The sequence below is a fragment of the Pelophylax lessonae genome (genome assembly GCF_965119305.1).
Source record: "Pelophylax lessonae genome assembly, chromosome: 7".
In the NCBI taxonomy this organism is placed as follows: domain Eukaryota; kingdom Metazoa; phylum Chordata; class Amphibia; order Anura; family Ranidae; genus Pelophylax; species Pelophylax lessonae.
The window spans coordinates 77,174,302-77,201,281 of record NC_138774.1 but is presented as its reverse complement, the minus strand read 5'-3'; the positions used below and the strand labels follow the sequence as shown (position 1 = coordinate 77,201,281).

At 42.5% G+C, this 26,980-nt stretch overlaps 1 protein-coding gene across 1 annotated transcript in view; it reads right to left on the bottom strand.

Annotated features, from left to right (window-relative positions):
• The window catches only part of RYR1 (ryanodine receptor 1), a 359,853-nt gene that overhangs the window by 246,568 nt on the left and 86,305 nt on the right, over positions 1 to 26,980 (bottom strand). Inside the window, exons 4-7 of the mRNA XM_082264106.1 lie at positions 16,974 to 17,048; positions 15,171 to 15,249; positions 3,543 to 3,655; positions 2,185 to 2,284 (exon numbers count right to left, since the gene is read on the bottom strand). Of these exons, the coding sequence (XP_082120232.1) occupies positions 2,185 to 2,284; positions 3,543 to 3,655; positions 15,171 to 15,249; positions 16,974 to 17,048 (367 nt within the window). The remainder of the gene's footprint in view (positions 1 to 2,184; positions 2,285 to 3,542; positions 3,656 to 15,170; positions 15,250 to 16,973; positions 17,049 to 26,980) is intronic.

The following is a 26,980-nucleotide window of genomic DNA, read 5'->3' as shown; positions in this document are numbered from 1 at the left end:
TTGGTATCAATGGGAGGAGTAGTGCCCGATCCTTGGTATCAATGGGAGGAGTAGTGCCCCATCGTTGGTATCAATGGGAGGAGTAGTGCCCCATCGTTGGTATCAATGGGAGGAGTAGTGCCCCATCGTTGGTATCAATAGGAGGAGTAGTGCCCCATCATTGGTATCAATCGGAGGAGTAGTGCCCCATCATTGGTATCAATAGGAGGAGTAGTGCCCCATCGTTGGTATCAATAGGAGGAGTAGTGCCCCATCCTTGGTATCAATGGGAGGAGTAGTGCCCGATCCTTGGTATCAATGGGAGGAGTAGTGCCCCATCGTTGGTATCAATGGGAGGAGTAGTGCCCCATCGTTGGTATCAATGGGAGGAGTAGTGCCCCATCGTTGGTATCAATAGGAGGAGTAGTGCCCCATCATTGGTATCAATGGGAGGAGTAGTGCCCCATCATTGGTATCAATAGGAGGAGTAGTGCCCCATCGTTGGTATCAATAGGAGGAGTAGTGCCCCATCATTGGTATCAATGGGAGGAGTAGTGCCCCATCGTTGGTATCAATAGGAGGAGTAGTGCCCCATTGTTGGTATCAATGGGAGGAATAGTGCCCCATTGTCAGTGTCAGTGGCAGGTGTCAGCAACAGTGGGGAAAGAATAATGCACCAGCAACAGTGGGGAGAATAATGTCCCAAGGTCTAGATAAAAGCAAACAAAGGGCCACTCCGGCCCCTGGCTTGCAGTTTGAAGATCACTGGGATAGAGAAACAAAGGGTTAAAATTCTGTCAGGCTGTTATTTCGATGAAAAACAAGAAGCACCTTCGACTACACAGGCCAAAGCAGACTCTTCATGAAAAATGAAAAGTCTGCTTTCCTGCCAGTGCCAGCTGAATATGTTTTTTGGTAAAGGTCAACTTTTAATAATGAAAAAATGTTTTGCTTGCATTAGACTTATATTTCGGTTGTTTCCCCAATTTCCTATAAAAACAGGACAATACTTGGGGGTGTGGTTTACATCAGGACTGGAAAGCACAGTCAGAAATAAAAAAAAACAGAGTCAGAAATTCAAAAAAAATTTCCACCTAACTAAAAAATGTTTTTGGTTTGTACTGTTCTGACAGGAAGTAAGGGAAAATCCTCCCAATAGGAAGAGAAATGGCCATTAAAGCCAGACAGAGTCTATCTCTTCCCTGCTCTATCCAAAACAAAATGAAAATCCTTGGCTAGAGTTGAGCTTTAGGATGTATGAGCAGATATGAATTGTGAAGTTTAATATTCCATATTAAATGTTTGTGGCTCCAATCCAATTTGAGCTACAATGCAGTTTTCTGTCATCACAAATGTAAATATGTGGAATCAAAACAGCAGATTTACAACTTTAAGGCTACATTCACACCTGAGCGTAGCGTTTTCGCGCGTTTTTTTAATCGCGATTTTTACCGTGATTTACAGGCGTTTTTTGTGCGGGCGTTTTTAGATTGAATAGAGACCAATGGAAAACGCCTGTAATCTGCCCAAAAAGAAGCTCATGTACTTTTTTGAGCGTTGGGCGTTTTGCTCACAGCGTCAAAACGCTCAGATGTGAACAGGGGCCATTGAAATGAATAGGATTTGTCTTGTTGGGCGTTTTGAGAGCTGATCCTAGAGCAGAAAAACTCCCCAAAAACGCCCCAAAACGCCTACATGTGAACGGAGCCTAAAGTATTTCTTTCACTAGGTAAAGTGACCTGAAGAAAGCAAACCAGACTCCCTCCAGTTCTGAAACATACCTTTCCAAACCTCAGCCACCCAGGAACCCTGAGTGCTCTGGTGCTCTGATTTTCAACACTAGCTTGAGAAAGTAAAGTCAGATGCTGGACCATCCCTTCCTGCACCCTCCTGTCTCATCATTGGCCCTTAAACATCATGAGTAGTTTTAGTGACCAATAATGAAAACTGGCACCTGCAGAAACTCAACCTTTGGACCAAAAGCAAAACCCCTGCAATAGGGTAAAAATATATGGCCTTGTTGCAAATGAAGTCCTGGAGCAGTTGAAAAGTTTACGATCTCTGTTTTTCTTTGTTTGCATATAAGCCCACCCAGGAATTGATCCTCCCTGTGAAATTTTCCTTGTTTTAGATTTTGTGTTACTTGTTCCTGTTTTGTTTTTATTTTTATTTTTATTTTTTTTGAACAAATTTGCAGTTTCCTACCTTCAGCAATTTCACAGCCTGAGGTAATTGGATTCATGTTCCAGAGGGTCTGCATGAATGAGGCATCAACCTGAAGGTCCCCACTGGCAGTGGAGAGGTGCTAGAGGGGACAAGCAGTTCAAAAAAATTAGAAAATGTGTATTGATATATCTGCTGGTATACAGTTTTACTATCCCAAATGTCTTTATAATTGCTTATTCTGTTTAAATATTCTGCATAATACCTTGCATATGAAGTACTAACATGTTGGAAAAAACATTCAACAATAAGTGTTTAACCACTTGCCGACTGCCGCACGCCTATTTACGTCGGCAGTCAGCCCCTCACAGGCAGAGTGACGTAGATCTACGTCGCTAGCCTGCGAGGGTCTCGGGAGCGAGCGCGCGCCCCCGGAGGCGCACTCCTGTTCCCGCGTGGTCACAAACCCCCCCGCGCATGTGACCGGCGGACCCGATGTCCGCCGGTCACTCGGCGATCGTCGGTGGAGAGGGAGAAAGGCAGGCGGCTTATGTAAACAAGCCGCCTGTCATTCTCCCCTGTGTAGAAACAGTGATCATACGGTTCTACTATGTAGGACCGTTGATCGCTGTTCCTACAGCTCAAGCCACAGCCAATCACAGTTAGAATCACGGCCCTAGGGACACACATAACCCCTCCCTCTCAAAAAAAAGTTAACCCATTCACTGCCAGTGTATTTTTACAGTAACAGTGAATATGTATAGCACTGATTACTGTAGAAATGTCACTGGTAACCCCAAAAGTGTCAAAAATGTCAGTCAAGGGTCCGATCTGTCCGCCGCAATGTCGCAGTCCCGCAAAAAAAAAATCGCAGATCGCCGCCATTACGCGTTAAAAAAAAACAACAAAAATCTTTCCCTTTGTTAGTAAACGCGATAACTTTTGCGCAAACCAATCAAAATACGCTTTTTGCGATTTTTTTTACCAAACATATGTAGCATAAAACAAATTGGCCAAAAATGTTAAAAAATTTTGATTTTTACATTTTTTTGGGGGGAATTTCATATAAAAAAATTTGAAAAATATTGCTATTTTTGCAAAATTGACGCTCTTTTTTTGTTTATAGCGCGTGATCAAAAAATCGCACAGGTGATCAAATACCACTAAAAGAAAGCTCTGTTTGTGGGTAAAAAAGGACGCCAAATTCGTTTAGGTACAGTGTCGCACGACCGCGCAATTGTCCGTTAAACTCACGCAGTGCCGAATCGCAAAATAGGCTCTGGTCAGGAAGGGGGTAAAATCTTCCGGGGCTTAAGTGGTTAAATAAAATGTATTGAAAGAGAAGAGAGATTGTGACAGGCCTGATAAGAGTAGTTCATGGAGTAGCACTGGGAACTTACCAGGTATCTCTCTGAGGATACACTGACCAGGATCAGATCATCACCTATTCGCACTTTCTCTCCTTCCGATCTCTGTTTGGATGCAGGATGGATGGTCCACCAGCAGGCCTCTCCTGCGCATTAAAAGACACAAAGTGATAAAGACTAAGCAAACTTACTTAAAATCTTTGACAAAGATCTTGGAAGTGTCCGTGTGCTGGCCCTGAATATTCCCACTGTAGTTCTGCTTTGGAGGGTCATGTGATGGCACCACCCATTATGTGTGTTACACCAGGGCAGTAATAGGCAGTGATGTGGGAATTGGCCTCTGGACCAGGGGGGTTTGCTGGTGCCCCACTTCCTGTTCCTCTACAGACGGAAATGTAAGTCTTACAAGCATTTGGCATTTAGTACATATATCTACAATATCCCTAACAAGGGAAACAATGGCAAAGGTGAAATCGGGAACTTTGTTTCCAAAACAGGGCAACTGGCCACTACACAAGTAAGACATAACACATTTTAACTTTTGATAGAAAAGGGGTAGCTCTGATTTTCAGGACTGTGTCCTATAATCCATTTGTAAGCTGATATGTAATTGAAGGAAGATTACAGGGAATTCTAATGTTACACTTGTTTAATACACCAATTTGACATAACACCAAATTCTGGACCAACCACATTGTTTAAATTGCATGGCCCAAATTGAAAAAGGATTTATCATGTAGATAACTGACTGTTGGGGGTATGAGAAGTGGTGATGCAGGAAGGTGCTGTCTCCTATGTACTCTAGTAGGTGAAATGTGATTCCCCAAAGAAATTCATCAAGATATGAGCTGAAGTTAAGTTTAGACCCACTGTATACTAGCAGGTACATTAGAGTATTTGCTGCAGTTTGAGCTGCATTATGACCTGTGGTAGACAAAACACAATGGTATATATAAGGCCTCATCATTTACCACTGTAGGGCCTGGGAGAATTCATATTATGAGTGGACCCCAATTACAGCATTCTCTATCTTTTTATATAGGTAAAAAAAATATTTAGGAAAATTGATTCCAGAATAATAGTAAAATTAAGAAACATCATCAAAAGAGAGGCCGATAAAGTAGAATAAAACATTTTGGAACTTCTGTGTTCTATCCCTTAGTTCTTGTTATTGGATGTGGGGAGGGTGCAGTAACACGCTCTAGAACACAGGCCTCAAACACAAGGCCCGCGGGCCGAATGCGGCCCCCCAGGCCATTTCATATGGCTCACACCTCTCCTTCAGCTGCGGCAGCCCCCTTGTCTCTGCCCCCACCTTGTCTCAGTACTCCACAGCAGAGAGGACAGAACTCCTTCACCAGATCCTGCACTCCTCTGTGCAGCTGCAGAAAGGCTTGTCATTGCCCATCCCCCTCTTCTCAGCAGTCCGCACTAGAGGAGGGCAGAACTCCTCCTACAGATCCTACGCATCTCTGTGAAGCCTCAACACCACCTTGTCTCTGCCTTCCCTGGTCTCAGCATTCAACAGACTCTGGAAGCTGACTCCAGCTCTCCTCTGGTTCTCCTCCAGACCTTGCACTTTCTTTTTCCAAAATCCACCCGCATATTCTTCCTGGCAGCAGCACAAGGTAAGGGTATGCATTGTGACGTAAGGAAGGGTGGGTGACTCTTGACATCTCATGTCAGGGTGTAAGGGGGGGGGCGTGGGGTGTTCTGGAATCTAATCTTACAGATATAACCGGCCCTTTGAGGGCAACCATAATGCTCTAGAAGGTCCACAAAAAGCTGTTGTATCTGCAGCTTTACCACTCTCCTTTACCATAATGAAGAAGTACACTCTGTCAAGAGACATTTTTTCTTGAGGGCCAGTGACTCTGAAATCTCAAATCAATTCAGAGCTTATTGACTAAACTCTGCCGAACCCAAAGAACCCAGGACATTGATAAGTATTTTCAGTCTTAATTCCTTCTGTTTTACTGTTGTATTATTTGTCTTTTTTCTGTTTTAATATTTTTTACTACATCGTTTTTTTCTTTTCTTGTATTAAGCGATACTTTAACATAGTTAAGCTTATCTCTAATGTACTAAACCAGAACTTAAATAACTTCGGTCTCTTTGACAGCACTATTACAGTGTTATTTTCTGAAACATTCCTGTCTGTGTGACAGCATTTATGACAAATATTTCTTAACAGTCAGTCTTCTAACACTGACCAAGGTGAATAATTTGTGTTTCTGCTAAACATGTTATATGTGTGGTGGCAGTGATTGTGTGTGTAAGGGGTTCAGTCCAGAGTTACTTAAAATGGAATTAAAATGTCTGCCAATATATTTTATATTAGCACATTTTATCAGACTTACCTGGCAAGTGATCTCTTCCAGCACTGCGTTTTCAGCGCCCCCTTCAGTCATGGGCATTGCCATCTTCTTCTGATCTTTCTTCAAGGAGAAAGTGGCAGGAAGAAGGGTTTTGAGAGACCGATGGGGTCTCTTCTGTCATAAAAATCTTACCTGTCAGCATTGTTTTTTTTTTTTTTATTGGTTTAATTCCACTTTAAGCCCCAGTGCCGATCGCTCTAATGGTGGTTATACATGCTTCGATAAATGATCATTTTTTTACGAACAAGCTCTTACTATCAGAATGATAAAACGAACAATCTATAATTGTCAACACATTTGATGGGTTTGCCACACACAGGGAAGTAGAGTTTGATTAATTGAAAAAATTGTAACACACGGTCATACGTTTTTTCAATCATACTTCTTTTTCCACTATGTAATCTCATAATCTGAAAGATCGGGATAAGTTTGTATTCAAAATATCTTAGTACTGCCAATCAATGGAAAACGATTGATTATTTTCTGACTTAGTCAATCGACCTAGTTTGATCGAAACGGAGTTTAAATCAATTGGACGGGAATTTATGACCATTCAACCTTCTGCAGATTCCATGGGAACATTGGATAAGAAAATGGAAACATGTATGGACAACATTTGTCTGCTGACACTTAGATTGTGGTTCTGCAAACTGGAAACTCTCTATGCAGGGTGAGTCTGTAAGTGCCATTGGCACATAATGGTAACAGCAGAAGGCTAGTGACATGACTGTGGGCACATATGTGGCAATGGCTAGGATGTGAAACTACCATGTGTCACACTAATGATGCTCAGAAGTCTAACAACGTCTCAGTGCCATTTACAGACATACGAAAGATATCAGCATTAGTGTTGAGCGAACACGGACTGTATTATTCGTGTTCGTACCGAATAATTGGATTTTTTGTACCCGAACACGGACACGGACACTTTACTGTATGTTCGGGTAAAAATCCGTGTTCGGTCGTTTTATTTCCGGGTTTTGCATGCTTTGGCGCTCTTTTCATGGCGGGCTTTCAACAGCCAATCAACAATCGTTTAACTGGTGTGCCTTAAGCCATCCCAGCCATGCCTGCAAATGTCTCAGTAGCTGTGATTGGCCGTCTGAAGCATGTGACCAAGTCTTTATAAGTTCGAGGCAGCCGCAGCGGCGTCATTATGCTGCTTAGATTCAGGGACAGAGCACACATCAACGTGCTGGCTGCTGATTAGGGAAAGATAGGCAGGAAAAAACCATTTGTGTCCGGATAGAATTGAGGGACAGGTCGGAGTGTTTAGGCAGGGCGAGTTGTAGGCATTTTAGGGATAGAGTCTGCTGAATTATATAGGGTCAGTGTCTTCTACAAACTACAATCGATATTGCTGTGTGGGGGGTGGGGTCTGCACTCAATCCTGATCTACGATCTCTTCTCAATCCTGTTAGGGACAGAGTCTGCTGAATTTTAGGGAAACTGTGTTCTACAAACTACAATCGATATTGCTGTGTGGTGTGGGATTGGAGATAGGCAGGTGTCAGTGATCCACATCCATTTTTCTGTGTGTGAGCTGCAGTGAACACAATCTTTTTGGGCTGCAGTGAACACAATCTTTTTGGGCTGCAGTGAACACAATCTTTTTGGGCTGCAGTGAACACAATCTTTTTGGGCTGCAGTGAACACAATCTTTTTGGGCTGCAGTGAACACAATCTTTTTGGGGTGCAGTGAACAAAATCTTTTTGGGGTGCAGTGAACACAATCCTTTTTGGTGTGCAGTGAACACAATCTTTGTGGGGTGCAGTGAACAAAATCCTTTGTGGGGTGCAGTGAACACAATCTTTTTGGGGTGCAGTGAACAAAATCCTTTTTGGGGTGCAGTGAACAACATCCTTTTTGGGGTGCAGTGAACACAATCTTTTTGGGGTGCAGTGAACAAAATCCTTTGTGGGGTGCAGTGAACACAATCTTTTTGGGGTGCAGTGAACACAATCTTTTTGGGGTGGAGTGAACAACATCCTTTTTGGGGTGCAGTGAACAAAATCCTTTTTGGGGTGCAGTGAACAAAATCATTTTTGGGGTGCAGTGAACACAATCTTTTTGGGGTGCAGTGAACACAATCTTTTTGGGGTGCAGTGAACACAATCTTTGTGGGGTGCAGTGAACACAATCTTTTTGGGGTGGAGTGAACAACATCCTTTTTGGGGTGCAGTGAACAACATCCTTTTTGGGGTGCAGTGAACACAATCTTTTTGGGGTGCAGTGAACACAATCTTTGTGGGGTACAGTGAACAGAATCTTTGTGGGGTGCAGTGAACACAATCTTTGGGGGGTACAGTGAACACAATCTTTGTGAGGTGCAGTGAACACAATCTTTGTGGGGTGCAGTGAACACAATCATTGTGGGGTGCAGTGAACTCAATCTTTGTGGGGTACAGTGAACACAATCTCATACTGAAGGTTTGAGGGTGCTGCCTGTTCCATACTCCCCCTACTCCTCATCTAGCCTTTTAGGGGTACAAACAATAGTAATTGGGGCCTAGTGTGGTTGTGTACGTGTGATATACATACACTTTTTTGGGATCATATTTTCTATTCCGCTATTTAATCAAAAACCTTTGGGGATCAGTTAAATTGGGGGATAGTCTGTGTTGGTACGTGTGAGAGAGATCCACCTTTCCAAGTTGTTGGGGTTCATCTCATACTTCTGAAGGTTTGAGGGTGCTGCCTGTTCCATACTCCCCCTACTCCTAGCCTTTTAGGGGTACAAACAATAGTAATTGGGGCCTAGTGTGGTTGTGTACGTGTGATATACATACACTTTTTTGGGATCATATTTTCTATTCCGCTATTTAATCAAAAACCTCTGGGGATCAGTTAAATTGGGGGATAGTCTGTGTTGGTACGTGTGAGAGAGATCCACCTTTCCAAGTTGTTGGGGTTCATCTCATACTTCTGAAGGTTTGAGGGTGCTGCCTGTTCCATACTCCCCCTACTCCTAGCCTTTTAGGGGTACAAACAATAGTAATTGGGGCCTAGTGTGGTTGTGTACGTGTGATATACATACACTTTTTTGGGATCATATTTTCTATTCCGCTATTTAATCAAAAACCTCTGGGGATCAGTTAAATTGGGGGATAGTCTGTGTTGGTACGTGTGAGAGAGATCCACCTTTCCAAGTTGTTGGGGTTCATCTCATACTTCTGAAGGTTTGAGGGTGCTGCCTGTTCCATACTCCCCCTACTCCTAGCCTTTTAGGGGTACAAACAATAGTAATTGGGGCCTAGTGTGGTTGTGTACGTGTGATATACATACACTTTTTTGGGATCATATTTTCTATTCCGCTATTTAATCAAAAACCTTTGGGGATCAGTTAAATTGGGGGATAGTCTGTGTTGGTACGTGTGAGAGAGATCCACCTTTCCAAGTTGTTGGGGTTCATCTCATACTTCTGAAGGTTTGAGGGTGCTGCCTGTTACATACTCCCCCTACTCCTAGCCTTTTAGGGGTACAAACAATAGTAATTGGGGCCTAGTGTGGTTGTGTACGTGTGATATACATACACTTTTTTGGGATCATATTTTCTATTCCGCTATTTAATCAAAAACCTTTGGGGATCAGTTAAATTGGGGGATAGTCTGTGTTGGTACGTGTGAGAGAGATCCACCTTTCCAAGTTGTTGAGGTTCATCTCATACTTCTGAAGGTTTGAGGGTGCTGCCTGTTCCATACTCCCCCTACTCCTAGCCTTTTAGGGGTACAAACAATAGTAATTGGGGCCTAGTGTGGTTGTGTACGTGTGATATACATACACTTTTTTGGGATCATATTTTCTATTCCGCTATTTAATCAAAAACCTTTGGGGATCAGTTAAATTGGGGGATAGTCTGTGTTGGTACGTGTGAGAGAGATCCACCTTTCCAAGTTGTTGGGGTTCATCTCATACTTCTGAAGGTTTGAGGGTGCTGCCTGTTCCATACTCCCCCTACTCCTAGCCTTTTAGGGGTACAAACAATAGTAATTGGGGCCTAGTGTGGTTGTGTACGTGTGATATACATACACTTTTTTGGGATCATACTTTCTATTCCGCTATTTAATCAAAAACCTTTGGGGATCAGTTAAATTGGGGGATAGTCTGTGTTGGTACGTGTGAGAGAGATCCACCTTTCCAAGTTGTTGGGGTTCATCTCATACTTCTGAAGGTTTGAGGGTGCTGCCTGTTCCATACTCCCCCTACTCCTAGCCTTTTAGGGGTACAAACAATAGTAATTGGGGCCTAGTGTGGTTGTGTACGTGTGATATACATACACTTTTTTGGGATCATATTTTCTATTCCGCTATTTAATCAAAAACCTTTGGGGATCAGTTAAATTGGGGGATAGTCTGTGTTGGTACGTGTGAGAGAGATCCACCTTTCCAAGTTGTTGGGGTTCATCTCATACTTCTGAAGGTTTGAGGGTGCTGCCTGTTCCATACTCCCCCTACTCCTAGCCTTTTAGGGGTACAAACAATAGTAATTGGGGCCTAGTGTGGTTGTGTACGTGTGATATACATACACTTTTTTGGGATCATATTTTCTATTCCGCTATTTAATCAAAAACCTTTGGGGATCAGTTAAATTGGGGGATAGTCTGTGTTGGTACGTGTGAGAGAGATCCACCTTTCCAAGTTGTTGGGGTTCATCTCATACTTCTGAAGGTTTGAGGGTGCTGCCTGTTCCATACTCCCCCTACTCCTAGCCTTTTAGGGGTACAAACAATAGTAATTGGGGCCTAGTGTGGTTGTGTACGTGTGATATACATACACTTTTTTGGGATCATATTTTCTATTCCGCTATTTAATCAAAAACCTTTGGGGATCAGTTAAATTGGGGGATAGTCTGTGTTGGTACGTGTGAGAGAGATCCACCTTTCCAAGTTGTTGAGGTTCATCTCATACTTCTGAAGGTTTGAGGGTGCTGCCTGTTCCATACTCCCCCTACTCCTAGCCTTTTAGGGGTACAAACAATAGTAATTGGGGCCTAGTGTGGTTGTGTACGTGTGATATACATACACTTTTTTGGGATCATATTTTCTATTCCGCTATTTAATCAAAAACCTTTGGGGATCAGTTAAATTGGGGGATAGTCTGTGTTGGTACGTGTGAGAGAGATCCACCTTTCCAAGTTGTTGGGGTTCATCTCATACTTCTGAAGGTTTGAGGGTGCTGCCTGTTCCATACCCCCCCTACTCCTCATCTAGCCTTTTAGGGGTACAAACAATAGTAATTGGGGCCTAGTGTGGTTGTGTACGTGCGAGATACATACACTTTTTTTGATCATATTTCCTATTCCGCTATTCAATAAAAACCTTTGAGGATCAATTGAATTGCGGGATAGTCTGTGTCGGTACGTGTGAGAGAGATCCACCTTTCCAAGTTGTTGGGGTTCATCTCATACTTCTGAAGGTTTGAGGGTGCTGCCTGTTCCATACCCCCCCTACTCCTCATCTAGCCTTTTAGGGGTACAAACAATAGTAATTGGGGCCTAGTGTGGTTGTGTACGTGCGAGATACATACACTTTTTTTGATCATATTTCCTATTCCGCTATTCAATAAAAACCTTTGAGGATCAATTGAATTGCGGGATAGTCTGTGTCGGTACGTGTGAGAGAGATCCACCTTTCCAAGTTGTTGGGGTTCATCTCATACTTCTGAAGGTTTGAGGGTGCTGCCTGTTCCATACCCCCCCTACTCCTCATCTAGCCTTTTAGGGGTACAAACAATAGTAATTGGGGCCTACTGTGGTTGTGTACGTGCGAGATACATACACTTTTTTTGATCATATTTCCTATTCCGCTATTCAATAAAAACCTTTGAGGATCAATTGAATTGCGGGATAGTCTGTGTCGGTACGTGTGAGAGAGATCCACCTTTCCAAGTTGTTGGGGTTCATCTCATACTTCTGAAGGTTTGAGGGTGCTGCCTGTTCCATACCCCCCTTACTCCTCATCTAGCCTTTTAGGGGTACAAACAATAGTAATTGGGGCCTAGTGTGGTTGTGTACGTGCGAGATACATACACTTTTTTTGATCATATTTCCTATTCCGCTATTCAATAAAAACCTTTGAGGATCAATTGAATTGCGGGATAGTCTGTGTCGGTACGTGTGAGAGAGATCCACCTTTCCAAGTTGTTGGGGTTCATCTCATACTTCTGAAGGTTTGAGGGTGCTGCCTGTTCCATACCCCCCCTACTCCTCATCTAGCCTTTTAGGGGTACAAACAATAGTAATTGGGGCCTAGTGTGGTTGTGTACGTGCGAGATACATACACTTTTTTTGATCATATTTCCTATTCCGCTATTCAATAAAAACCTTTGAGGATCAATTGAATTGCGGGATAGTCTGTGTCGGTACGTGTGAGAGAGATCCACCTTTCCAAGTTGTTGGGGTTCATCTCATACTTCTGAAGGTTTGAGGGTGCTGCCTGTTCCATACCCCCCCTACTCCTCATCTAGCCTTTTAGGGGTACAAACAATAGTAATTGGGGCCTAGTGTGGTTGTGTACGTGCGAGATACATACACTTTTTTTGATCATATTTCCTATTCCGCTATTCAATAAAAACCTTTGAGGATCAATTGAATTGCGGGATAGTCTGTGTCGGTACGTGTGAGAGAGATCCACCTTTCCAAGTTGTTGGGGTTCATCTCATACTTCTGAAGGTTTGAGGGTGCTGCCTGTTCCATACTCCCCCTACTCCTCATCTAGCCTTTTAGGGGTACAAACAATAGTAATTGGGGCCTAGTGTGGTTGTGTACGTGTGATATACATACACTTTTTTTGGATCATATTTTCTATTCCGCTATTTAATTTAACTGGGCCTCCATGCGAGACCTGTGTGCCTTGTTGCGCTGTTTTGAGTACTCCACCAACATGGCCAGTGGCAATGACGCCGTTCTCAGCTTAACTATCCCACTTCTATGCCTCCTTGAAAAAACAATTCGGGCGATGATGGAAGAGGATGTGGCACAGGATGAGGAGGAGGAGGAGGATGAAGAGGTAACATTTCCAAGGCTTTCAGGGCAGTCATTCGCAAGGGGCTCCGAGGGTGGGTTCCTGCACACGCAAACGCCAGGGACGCAATTGTCCAGCAGGGGCACAGTTCTGGAGGATGAGGAGGATGAGGAGGAGGAGGAGCTGGAGGAGGAGATGGAACCATGTTCACAGCAGGGTGGCACCCAGGCCAGCTCATGGCCATCACTGGTGCGTGGCTGGGGGGATACAGAGGACACGGACCATACACCTCCCACAGAGGACAGCCTTTCGTTGCCTCTGGGCAGCCTGGCACACATGAGCGATTACATGCTGCAGTGTCTCCACAACGACCGCCGAGTTGCCCACATTCTAACTTGTGCTGATTACTGGGTGGCCACGCTGCTGGATCCCCGTTACAAGGACAACGTACCGTCCTTAATTCACTCACTGGAGCGCGATCGCAAGATGCGCGAGTACAAGCGCACGCTGGTAGACGCCATGCTGCTGGCATTCCCATCTGACAGCGGGGCCACAGTGGAAGCACAAGGCAGAGGAGGAGGAGGAGGAGGTCGCCAACGCAACCAGGGCACCGCCAGCACCTCAGAAGGCAGGGTTAGCATGGCCGAAATGTGGAAAAGCTTTGTCAGCACGCCACAACAAACAGCAGCACCAGCAGCTCAGATGGAACGTCTTAGCAGGAGGCAGCATTTTACCAACATGGTGGAGCAGTATGTGTGCACACGCCTACATGTAGTGAATGACGGGTCTGCCCCCTTCAACTTCTGGGTCTCCAAATTGGGCACATGGCCTGAGCTTGCCCTTTACGCCTTGGAGGTGCTGGCGTGCCCTGCAGCCAGTGTATTATCTGAACGGGTATTTAGCACGGCTGGGGGCGTTATAACAGACAAGCGCAGCCGCCTGTCCAGAGACAATGTGGACAAGCTCACGTTCATTAAAATGAACCAGGCATGGATCCCACGGGACTTTTCCGTACCTTATGCAGAATAGCAATGGATACCGACCTTACCCACCCATTGTTCCATTTTTGCTCTTTCTCACTCTTTTGGGGTGTACCCTCATTTAAAATTTGTGAAAAGAAGCAGTGTTGGCTACCTCGTCCTCCTCCTCAGGGCCAGATTAATGTAGGGGCTATTGGAGCTGCAGCTCCAGGCCCCTACCTTTTATATAGGCCCCGGGTTGGCCATATTCACTGTTACCGCTCTTCTGTCACTTGTAAACACAGAAGTCTGGCTTCTATGCTCGCTTCCCCAGGCAGCACCCTCAGAACCTCCCCACACAGCGTGAAGGCCGGACAAGGAGGGACAGTTGGCGATGCATGGATGTGTTTATGGGCTTCAGAGACAGCATCCCATGTTGAATTAGGCATGCATGGCTGCACCCTTCCTCCTCTGGGTGCATGGCAAGGCACGGCCCTAAGGCCCTTCAAAATCCTCAGCACCAAGCCCATGATGCTGTTAATCCGGCCCTGGTCCTCCTCCACCGCCGCTTCCACCTACACCGCCCATAGGTGTGCGCAGCCTATTGCATTAAGGTGTGCACCCCAAAGTTGAAATACACATGCATGTGTTTGCCAGCAGGGAGAGTAATGTATCGGGGCCATGTACCTGTAGGCAAGGAGAAATAGAGCAGAGCAGGTCCCAGGGAGATCTTTCCCATCTCCTCACTGGCAATGCTATGTGCCCTAGGTGATTAGGGTGTGCCCAGGCACACCCAGCACACCCTGTGCGCACGCCTATGTCACCGCCACATCCACCACCACCTTAACCTCCCTCCTACTCCATATGGGCCTCGTCCTTCAGAGATGAAGAAGAACATTGTTTTATTTTTCTGTTTTTTTTTGTTGTTTTAAGTTATTTCCCTATCCACATTTGTTTGCAGAGCACTTGCCATGCTCTTAATTACGTTTTGCTGCCATTTGCAGCACTCTAGCCCTTTCCTTTGGTGTTTTAGAGCCATTTTAGTGCCTTAAAGTTCGGGTCCCCATTGACTTCAATGGGGTTCGGTGTCCGGGAAAAGTTCGGTAAAAGTCCGGGACACGGACCCGGACTTTTTTTTAAAGTTCGGCCGAACCCGTCGAACACGGACATCTAGGTGTTCGCTCAACCCTAATCAGCATTCCAAGTGCCAGTCCAAGGCACAGCCACTTGTCCTGGTACTTCTGTCTGTATATGAGCAGATCTGGAAGCTGCCCATTCCAGAGTAGAGATTGACTTTAAAGACTGAATATTATGGCATCATTCAAGAAGTATCCGGTATTTGTGGTGGGTATTAGAGCTTACCTGAAGCATCCTCTTGTAGGCCAACATCAAAGGCCAACTTATCAGTCAAAGATCGGGATGTTGTGAGGCAACACAGATACTAGATATGAAAGGAGCAAGACATTGTATTAAAATTACAATTTGTGGTAATAAAAATGCCTAAAAATATTAAATAGTTTTACTGCCATCAATGCCACATTTTCAAAAGGTAATTCATTTTTGCACAAAACTACAAAACGTATATTACTTATAGAACATTTAAGCAGAAAATAGTTGCCTTAACCTCTCTGGCGGTATGATTCTTTCCGATTTTAGGTACTGAAAGCGGTACAATTATTTTGCTAGCCCAAACCAACTAATTACATATGATTTTTTTTACTGTGCATTCTTCTTTATAATATCTCGGGTATGATAAAGTTTGAAACACAAAATCAAAAATTATAATATAATAAATAACTATAAATAAGTTAAAGTATATCTATATACTGTATATATATATATATATATATATATATATATATATATATATATATGTGTATATATATATATATATATATATATATATATATATATAAAAAGTACAGTAAAACTGCAGAAAAGGGCACTGGGGGGGGGGGGGGCAAACTAATATCAATTTATTTTATTTTGTAATGAAATCAGTGTTTCTGTGTTTTTTACTTTTCAAATTTGCCGCCGGTTCCACCCCCCTGCGAGCGTCATGTCGCAGGAGACGGAAGCCGGGGCTCACAAGCATCGGACGGAAGATCCGGCCGCCGTATACCGAAGGGACACATCGCTGGATCCCGGCGACAAGGTAAGTAACCCTCTACATGGATCCAGCGATGCTCCCTGGCTGTAGCCCGATTGTGGCTCGGGGTTACCGCTAATGGCACTAAAATTTCACCCCGAGCCACACTCAGGAATACCGCCAGGGAGGTTAAATCATTACAAACATTAGAGGTTATGATTGCTATTTTCACAATGGTTGCCACTTGCACCATATAAATTGAGTGGCCTTCTTTATATTGTAAACCAAATGATTTGATCTTGTGACCTGTGTCTCTATCTGCACACTGCTACCCACGCTTTGTATGAGCTCAGTCTACATCTGGCTCTAGCTTTTTCTTAATTTTCTACGTGGTGGCCAATCTCTCTCTACCCTGGGCCTCTTCCCTCATTTTTTTACATTTTTAAATTTTGGTTTTTCTACAACAGCAGTAACTGGTTCCTGTATTTACAACTAGTTGTTATTCTTATTACTTCCCAGGCCTGTTCCCCAATTCCTGCTGTTCCTATGACTCCCGTCTCAACCTTCTGCCTACATTTCATATCTACCTAGGTATTACCTGCCCTGCCCATCCACCAATGTTTCAACCCTTTCTGAGCAACTCATGCCCTGCTACTTCTAAGGGTGTTACAATGTCCTGAATTTTCAGAATATAACAGTCTTCTTTACAAAACAGTGTTTTTTTTCAGTATGGCTAAGCACTTTTATGTAGTCAGCTATTTATAATGAAGACTACCACTATGTTTCAAGGTTTTAGGGTAAAAATGGAAGGCCCTCTGTGTGTTTTTAACCAACAATCTATGTATTAAAATCAACCTATTTTTTTTTTATATCTATTGTATGGTGCACTCCCTTATTGTGCCAGTAAAGTCCGGTAATACAAAATTTTTTAATTTTGTGGATAGATTTATATACTGCTGTGGCATGAGTGGTTCATGAAATATACTTTACCACTGTGTATACTGTGGCAATTGACACACTGACTACTCAAAACATCAGTATGATCAGGTATCTTTACTAAGCATAATTATACTTACCATATCACTGTGGCAGTGCCTCAGAAGAATGGCATGACCATAGAGTAAAGTTCGGTGCCCCCCACCTTGAGAAGACTGCATGCCAAATTGGGAAGAGAAAACAACAATGAACACAATGAATTTCATAGCCATCCCCTCCCTGCATCTCCCTGGGTGTCTGTATTCGTTGACAACCAGGAGTTTTGAACAACTTTTCATAATAATTTCTGTATTAAAGATAAGATAGACCTCTACAGTCTTCATGTTTATTTTGGACTTTAAAAAAGAATTCTCTAAAAATTTTAACCAAATCAAAATAGGTTGTGAGTCACAAAATGCAATATTGTGCAACTCATATGAAAACTGGCCACATACATCCAAATTTTGTCATGCGACCAATCCAAGCATCTCTACTCTCAAGCAATAATCAGGTAGTAAGGTAGTGGTCAAAAACAAACCATAAAGAATGTGGCAAAATACATTTTCTGTGGATTATTCTGCTTTTTATGCATTTCTCTAAGCATGCATCAAAATAAAGTTGAGTGAAAAAGTCAAACTGGTTCAGGGGCAAATTAATTAAGATTAGCCAATATCTCTAATAAAATACGGTGGTAGGATTTTCAAATGAACATCTGCTCTAAGGCTGGCCTTACATGTCACAAAGTAATTATACAACCCTGTACAATCTACATCGGATTTACCAAAACTGTGTAGTGAAAAGGCTTACCTAAAAATCTGCTGCAGTCCACTGTCACAATTAGTGTTGATATGATAGGGAATTTTTAACCTGGTGACTTCATTATTGGACACTGGTCACACTATTCTGCTTGCTTTGGCCCGCATATACAGCAAAGTACTACAGGACCTCTTGGACGACCCTTAAGTGCCCCCCAGATCATCTCCCCTACATATACTCTACAAGGTTACGCGCCACTACCATGGGGTAAAGGTGATCGGTGCCATTTCTTTACTGTTCTAGCCTGGGAGGTTTTGACTGTTTGTTGTCATGATAAGGGACTGTTTGTCCCTCTTGGTTAACTGGGACTCCCACATCTGCCGGGATAGACATCTATTCTCCGGTCCTCTGTGGGTGGTCTCATTTTGGCATTTGATGTCACTACTGCTCTATATTATTAGAATGTTACAAGCTCCTGAAGAAGCGGTGGCTTTATTCCGCGAAACATGTTGAGCGCCCAGCATCCAGATGGTATCAGCTACAACTGACAATGGTCTTGGTAACAAGGTCATTCAATCTGCGATTAGCGTATATAGAGCAAAGTGTTGATAGACACATTTGTGTCAATGTTTTTTAGACATATGTTTTAATATGTTATTTTAAAGAAAATCTTAATTTTTTATATCAATAAATTTGTTAAGCCTTTGTATGGTACCATGAAAGGCCGCATACGCCTCAATACACTCTCTTTTCATGCCTCATAGGACGTAGATACAGTATATATTAGTTTATTAGTGGCACCTCCCTCTTTTCTAAAAATCTGCTTAGTTTTGTGTCCAATCATGAATGCCCAATGTGCTACACAGTTGTTGGTACAGCCAAGGGAGACTGTACAATCACACTAGAAAATGTAAGGTCAGCTTTTAAAGGCCTGTGCCAATGAGCTTTGGGCTGGTGTTGATGTCATCAGTTTGAGAATCAGGATTTGCATCTCTATAGAAATGATTGAGAATGCAATATCCATCTGATGCGCACAAAAACCCGCCAGCTCAGACCCTAAGGCTGGTCATAGACAGATGCATCACAGATAGAAACAAGCTAAAAGACTTCTGTCCATTTCCCAACAACTTGATGCAGTGCGCTTTCTCGCTCACCAATGGATGGATGCAGCATGAATTTTTCTCTTTATTCAGCCCAAGGTAACACAGTGATGTTTCAGAAAAATGTCTGCTTTTATTACCATGTGCTTCCAAAGGTGAGAAGAGTTTTTATTAATGCTCACCTATACTTAAAGCTATGTTAACAGCATTGCTGGCACACATACAGTATGAGTAATATTTTTTTACCTTTACTTACCATTTACCTTTACTGGAAAGAAGAAAGTGGCAGGCTCCTTCCAGCACTGATCTTAAAGCTTTAGGAAATTCAGCCATTCTTAGCTCTGGTCTACTCATTGAACACATAACCAGATGCCTAGGAACTTGGTAAGACCAACAATAGAAGGTCTGAGGCTGCATTTTCTCTAGAAAATATATCTTAGCCATTCTACTACCCTATTTACCCTTACCAGCGAGATTGTTAACATAGATTTAAGTTAATATTTATAGGACAGGACCAATAGGACAAAATAAAGGCCTGCATTGCCAACGTGTCAAAGAGAATTACTTGATTTAACAGAGCCATTTATGGCCTCCCTAAACCAGACGTACAGCTGGAGCAGTCCTCATTGTTCCTCTAAGAGAGAAGACATTGAGGGTCTTGTAAATAAAAGTGACTGAGAGAAAATAACTGTTTTGATGCCAGCACAAACCAGACGCACCCTTTTATTCTTCCACACTGTTGAGAATATAAAAAAAGGTAGAATCTGATTGGCTGCAATAAACAATGAGAACAGATCTTGCATCTGAAAATTTTGACCCTGATCAGTTGTGTACCAATTTGATGTAAAGTTTACAATGTAAATTCAAATTCTGAATAATTTCTTGGAACAATGAAGATTGCTATTAATTCTTCAGCACAGCACAGCATTTCCTGCCCACCCCAACCCCTTGCAAGCTGGAGTCCATATTTAGAGATTCCAAGGTCTTCAGCAACTTTGTAAACACCTGTTAGAAAGGAGGTCTGGTTTATACCATGCGGTGGAGGAAGGAAAGAGAAGGAATCATAAAACAGGAGTCAATGGAGGAAAAAAAAAAACACCTAGTTTTTGTAAGATGTCAGGTCAACAGAAGAGGACAAATGTAAAGACTTTGGCACACAGGCTGCAAAACAACGAGACCAGCAGAGATGGAATTGGTAAGGTCAACTGTTGGAACCACATCACTCACTAGATCTTTATACAGCTAATAAACAAGAGAATTGGATCATTTTTGTGGCTGGTAATGTCTGAACAGCTGCTGTCTTAAACAGGTTCTTGTACTGTATCTATTACCTAGAAAATAAACATTCATATGGTCTTTTTTTGCTTAAAAAACTACAGCTGAAGATGGTGCCCATTTTTTTGATACATGTGACTCTGTAGGCTAAAAGTGCACATATTGCTTTAACCTCTGGTTTTTGTATATGGAAGTTTAATGGCAATAACCTTTTTCTTTTTTTAATAGCGAATAGAAGTGTTCATATGGTTATCAGTTTTTATTTTTTTTTTGTTTTGTTTCGTGAGAGATTTACCTTTGGTTCCTGTCCTGAAGACTCAATAGGAACTAAGAGGTTATCTCTAGAGAGTAAAGCTGGGTACACACAGTTTTTTTTTTTCACCTAATGATCGACTTCTGTGGAACTGGCGGGGCTACACGCAGATCGGAATTTGGCTGGTCCCTGCTGAACCGGACAATTTTCAATCCATGTGTACCCAGTTTTAGTTAGATAGTTATCATTGGAACAGATGTCCCAAGCTAAAGATGGGTTCTCACCTATTATTTCTTCAGAGAACCATAAAAGCTTGGCTTTTCCATCACTTGCGGCCTCCTCATGCCTTGACAGGGTTCTAACCCCTTATTCTAGTCACAACTCTGCTCTAGTTTTGACTTTACATATACTTTAAAGAAGCTTTATAGTTCTGTATTAAAAATAAATTTTATTTTGTAAAGAAAGTAGGTGCCGAAGGAAGGTCCTACTTCACACAGGTAATCTTAGAAACTGATTTTGTTAAAGTGTAATTCCACTTTCTGAGGAAAAAAATAGCAAATAAAAAAAAAAATAATACAGCATATACAATTGCCACTCAAGTCATATAGTAATTAAATGTTATTAAAAAAAAATCTGTAGCTTTGTAATTTTCAGGTAAATGCAATATGGCTACCTGGAAGTTTTCTGTACACAGAATGTATACAGAGCACCCCCCTGAAACATAATTTCCTGCTTGTGTGTATGATTTTCCTAGAAGTCTGCACTAAGATACAGGTCCAATATCAGGCATCCCATGCATAAAAATGTAAATTTTGGTGAGATACTCCCCATAGGAAATCACCTCTAAGTGCCGGTTCACACTGAAGCGGCACGGCTTCGGGGGCGACCTGCACGGACTTCATAAAATGAATGTCTATGCAAGTCGCTCCAGGTCGCCCCGAAGTAGTACAGGACCCTTTTTCTAAGTCGGAGCGACTTGTGTCGCTCCTATTAGAACCGTTCCTGTACTACACTATGGACCGCGACGGTGCACGACTTGTCAGGCTGACCAAGTCGCCTGACAAGTTGTACTAGTGTGAATGGAGACTAAAGGGATGCAGACCCTGCAATTTTCCTCATTAATGCCCTCCAGGTGCAGCAGCTGGTTAATAATTAAGAAACCACTCCCATTAGATTACCTTACCACATGGGCACAGACAAACACACAGCGATTTCTTCAGAATAACAAAAGGTAGGAATCTACAACAAAATTTGTTGAATTGCTTGCAATGTACATAGATCACCCAGAGGGGAATATTTTTTTCTCAACAAAAGTGGAGTTACTCTTTAACATTTAAGGCTGAGCTCCCTAATAATTAAAACCTTGGCATTAAAATTAACGTGTCAGGATGGAAATATAGAACCGTCATTGTTGCGGCAATCAAAGGGTATAGGTCAGTGATGGCGAACCTTGGCACCCCAGATGTTTTGGAACTACATTTCCCATGATGCTCAACTACATTGCAGAGTGTATGAGCATCATGGGAAATGTAGTTCCAAAACATCTGGGGTGCCAAGGTTCGCCATCACTGGTATAGGTCATCTGCGGTTGAATAGTTGGGATCAAGCAGTTGACAATATTGGACTTTAGGTGAATTTCCCCTCCAACTCTTCAGCTTATGTATCAGGCTCCAACCAAGCAACTGAAGCAAAACAGGGTTCCTGTAACCTTTGTTCATGATACACTGAGACAGCATTATCAAGGTTAAACATGCAGGGTGATGACATCCTTTAACTATAAAAAAAATTTCAGAGTCTAAGGCCAAAGGATCAACGCTTCACTCAAAATATGTTGGCCTAATTATTGTTGCAAGAATAAAATAGATTTATGTTTCACTATATAGTTAATAGATAACATTATGTGCAACTAGTTGTCTTTAATCTTTACATTAAAAGAGCATCTGAGTTCAGAAAAGAAGCACACGATGGGGGCCAGTCTATTTCTAGAGTGATTTTAAGACAGCTGATTTGAAATCCGAGTGCAGAAGAATTTCAGCACTGTGTAAAAGAGGAGCTTGGTCACAGAATCTCCCCTAAGGATTTGCTCCATCATGAATTTTAGTGTCATTGTGAGCCCCAGAGTTAGCAGACTGGATATAATGTATTACTGAGACAGGGTGGCATAGGAGGCAGGAGGCAAAAGGGAGAAAGGAACAAAGTTTACAACTTGGAAAGTCCCTGTCTATGGTGTGGAGTGATGAGGTTCCACCAGCAAACAAAAAAAAGGAACAGGAAATCACAGGAGGGATCAGAGCAAGGCCACAAAACATACCCACTTATCCAAATTGGGTGCCTAGCATGAAGACCAGAAGAAAAAAAAAGCCAAAATAAAAGACATAAGATATTATATCACAAACAGCTCAGCAAGGCAGCTTAATAGAATCTGACAGTCTGAGACACTCTGGACAACAAGACATTTTGCATTCTGCACTGATTAAGTCAAATGAGGACAAAACAGACTTTGCATACATGGACATTCTGGTATCTTGCTGCAGAAACTTCAAGTCAAGTGTAAGCCAACCACCAAAATGATGATTAAGTGAATGGTACTTCTTAGAGATCAGATGTAATGGCTCCACTAGGCTGCCCATGATAACTGCAAGGTAGGCAGGGCTGTAGGACTTAATGAACATGTGCCGTACAAATTACGGCTATTGCTGAAGACAAGTTGATCAAGCTTGGTCAAGGTTTTTGGTACTTAGGTGCTTGTCTACACGTGTAGGTATGTGTCATACACAGAACAATAATTCCAAGGAGCAGCAGCGACCCCAAAAGCAGGAGGCAAACTCAGTTTAATTATACCAGAGTTCCATATAGCTTTTCCATTATTCCTTGTAGCTAGCTCAAAGAGTGCTTTCAAATATAGGCCTATTTATTAAACTTTTGCTAAACCCCCCTACAGTCCATACGCTAAACTACTTTAGCCCACTCAGCTCTCTACTTCCCTATATAGCACAAATGATGCCTCCCCTGGTGTTTACAGTATGTCAAATTAAATTCTCTTCAGCTCTGAAGGACTTGAATGGAGCCATGAACTAAGGCTATGTAGTCTTAACCAGTGCCAGATTTATAGGGGGAGGGGGCAAAAGGAGCAATTGCTCCAGTCCCCCATGCAAGAGGGGGCCACAGACTTTTATATAAATAAAAAAAAAAAACATTTTTTTACCCCTGAGACTTTAGTAGTGTGTTAGTTGAGGAAATTGTCCAGTTTGCAGTCTTTGCCAAGCTCTGGTCATGATAAAGGAAAAGGAATTGGCAGCACTCCAGGTTGAGTCAAAATCCAGATTTATTGACTGGACATCCAAATATGACAATCGTGACAAGGTAGACGCGTTTCACACACTGACTGTGTGCTTAATCAATATTATTAATGATTAAGCACACAGTCAGTGTGTGAAACGCATCTACCTTGTCACGATTGTCATATTTGGATGTCCAGTCAATAAATCTGGATTTTGACTCAACCTGGAGTGCTGCCAATTCCTTTTCCTTTATCAAGTTTACACGGAGGTGAGCCGGGGCATGCACCGGTGTGAGTCATCAGGCAATTACACCACCTTGAGCAGTGAGTTCTTGTCTCTTCAAGCTCTGGTCATGTTTCACTCCATCTCAACAAGCAGATTGTTTACCCGATAAAGGGGTTGCTGACACCTTTGCAGGTATTAATGTAGATCTCAGAAAATATTTGAGCATGATGATCACTAGTAATTCAGGAGAAAGGTCATTCAGAAAATTGGCACTGGTAAATAATTATCTAAGAACCACAATGACCCATGAAAGACTAAGTGCTCTGTGCCTACTGGCTGTCAAGAGCTGTGTCCTCAAGATGATAGAGTTTGATGAGTTAGGCAGCCTATTGCAATTTCTTTCCTTTCATCCCAAGGTCTAAATCTGGCACTGCTCTTAACATAAAGTCTCAAGTAATTAAGGGACACAGGCCCAGTGAACGACGAATAGCATATAGCTGGACAGACTGTAAACAATGGAGACAGCGACTGCAGCACCAAGGATATAAATGATCAGGGGAAGAAGTATATTTCAGCCTGGAGATTATAGACCTCCGGGTTAGCAGAAGCTTAGTTATAAGTAGATCTGTCTTCTTTATACTGGCCACTTTCAAGGGAAATAAGAATAGCTTTTGGTCAATACATTTTCACACTCATGTCTTATAAATTTAAAAAAATATATATTATTTTACTAAAAAAAAGCTTCACTACAGGATCCACCCCTGAATTGCTTTGCAGAGCATTCTGGGTTTTAAGAGGAGGATAGGAAAAGGGGTTACTTTTCTGACTCATTCTGATGTGTGCGTGTAATTTGGGTGTCAGCTATTCGGCTCTAGGCTAGCTTCAGTAAAGCAGTTAAGGTTATCCTGGTGAACATGTAAAAATGAGCCTAACGTTCAATGTGCTGGCTGTTAATAGTAAATATGAAATAATTAAATACTAATAATTCACATTTACCCAATTAAAAAAAAAAAAAAACATTTAGAGCCCATTCACATTAGCGCGACTTGTCAGACGACTTGTCAGCCTCACAAGTCGCGGTATGTCGCGGTCCATTGATTAGCACAGGACCCGTTCTAATAGGAGTGACACAAGTCGCTCCGACTTAGAAAAAGGGTCCTGTACTACTTTGGGGCGACCTCGGAGCGACTTGCATAGACTTTCATTAATTGAAGTCTCTGCAAGTTGCGCCAAAGTCGCGGTGCACAGCGGTGCACGCAACTTCACAGGTCGCCCCCCAAAGTCGTGTCGCGCTACTCTGAATGGGCTCTTGAACATTTTACTTTTTTGTCCTGGGAAAGGTAAAGAAAAACAAAGAAAAATGCCAAGCATTTCTTCTAAAGGATAAACTTTAGCCAGTGATTTTACAACATTCTTCTCTCAAAAGTAAAACTTTTGGATGTCATTTTTCTTGTAAAGTGTAGTGTGAGCCGAGCAAGGACATAAAACTGTGGTCCATAGAGAGCAACACAACAGGTTTGCTCTAATGATGGCACTCACAGCTGCTTATGCTTACCCTCCGTTCACTCCCCTGCCATTCTTTTTGGCCATTGGGAGTAAAGCAAACTAGCTTTGTGTAGGCTCAATGACACAACTTGGAGCTTACCAGGGCTAAGGGGTTCTCTCTGATTCTTTCTGGAAGCACCAGGTATCTATTCCTGACAGCTGAGGGAGTGCGAGCATAACCTGCTAGTGGGATCACCACTAAAGTGATTATAAACCCTTTTATAGACCCTTTAAAGTGACTACCCTCAGATGCTACACAGTGATAAAGCATCCTGTCCCACATATGTTGTACCTGTTTATCTGCAATTCCTCTTCCCTCCACAGCTATCTAAGGTATACAAATCACATGGTATTTCTAAGCTATCAAATGGCAAGGGGCAGGGAGTGGGAATCGGACATCATACACTGCACAGAGCAGAGAGCTAAGTGTAATCGGGCACCTGAGTGAAGGGAATAGACAAACCCCATTCTACACAGCCTCACTGGGAAACATGTACACCTGGATATGTCAATTGTCTGCTTTGTGCTAGAGGGAAGGGGGCAGGCCGTGACCATGGTTTGACTGGTGTCAGGAAAAGCTGTCAGGAAGAAAAAGATGCAGATTGCAGAGAAAAGAGAGCAGTCAGGATCCACACCAGGTGCTATGGACTGAGGCAAGTACATATTATATGAGGATATGCTTTGTTCATTTTAGAGGTTTACAACCACTTTAAAGAAAACCTAAAGTCCTGCATTGCATGGACACAGCACTGTGTGAAGAATTCCTGGTCTGCAGGATTGGGGGATCCCAGAAAACCAGAATACTTTTCCCAGAAGATTTTACACTTTAGATTTTATGTGTAGACATCAGTGGCATCAGATCTACAGTGCCGAAAATAATTATTTGATCCCCTGCAGATTTTGCCCACTTACAAAGAAATGAAGGGTCTATAATTTTTATCATAGGTGTATTTTAAATAATAGAGATAGAATCTCAACCAAAAATCCACAAAAAAAAAAACACATGATACAAATGTTATAAATTGAAATGCAGTTCAATGAGCAAAATAAGTATTTGATCCCCTAGCAACCAACAATAATTCTGGCTCCCACAGCCTGGATTCAGTATGTGCTCATGTGGTACACAGATTAGTCCAGTCAAATTAAGAAGGTGCTCCTAACAGCAACTCGTTATGTATATAAAAGACACCTGTCCACAGAATCTCTTTCTTCCACTCAAACCTCACCATCATGGGCAAGACCAAAAGAGCTGTCAAAGGACGTCAGGAACAAGATTGTAGACCTCCACAAGGCTGGAATGGACTGCAAGACCATCAGCAAGAAGCTTGGTGAGAAGGAGAGAACTGTTGGAGCGATTATTCGCAAATGGAAGAAATACAAAATAACCATAATTCGCCCTCGGTCTGGAGCTCCATGCAAAATTTCGCCTCATGGTGTAATGATGATCATGAGAAAAGTGAGGGATCAGCCCAGAACTACATGGAAGGAGCTTGTGAATAATCTCAAGGCAGTTGGGACCACAGTCACCAAACAAACCATTGCTAACACATGAGGCCGCCATGGATTGAAATCCTGCAGCACCCGCCTGGTCCCCCTCCTAAAGAAAGCACATGTACATGCCCATCGGAAGTTTGCCAATAAGAATCTAAATGATTCAGAGAAGAATTGGGAGA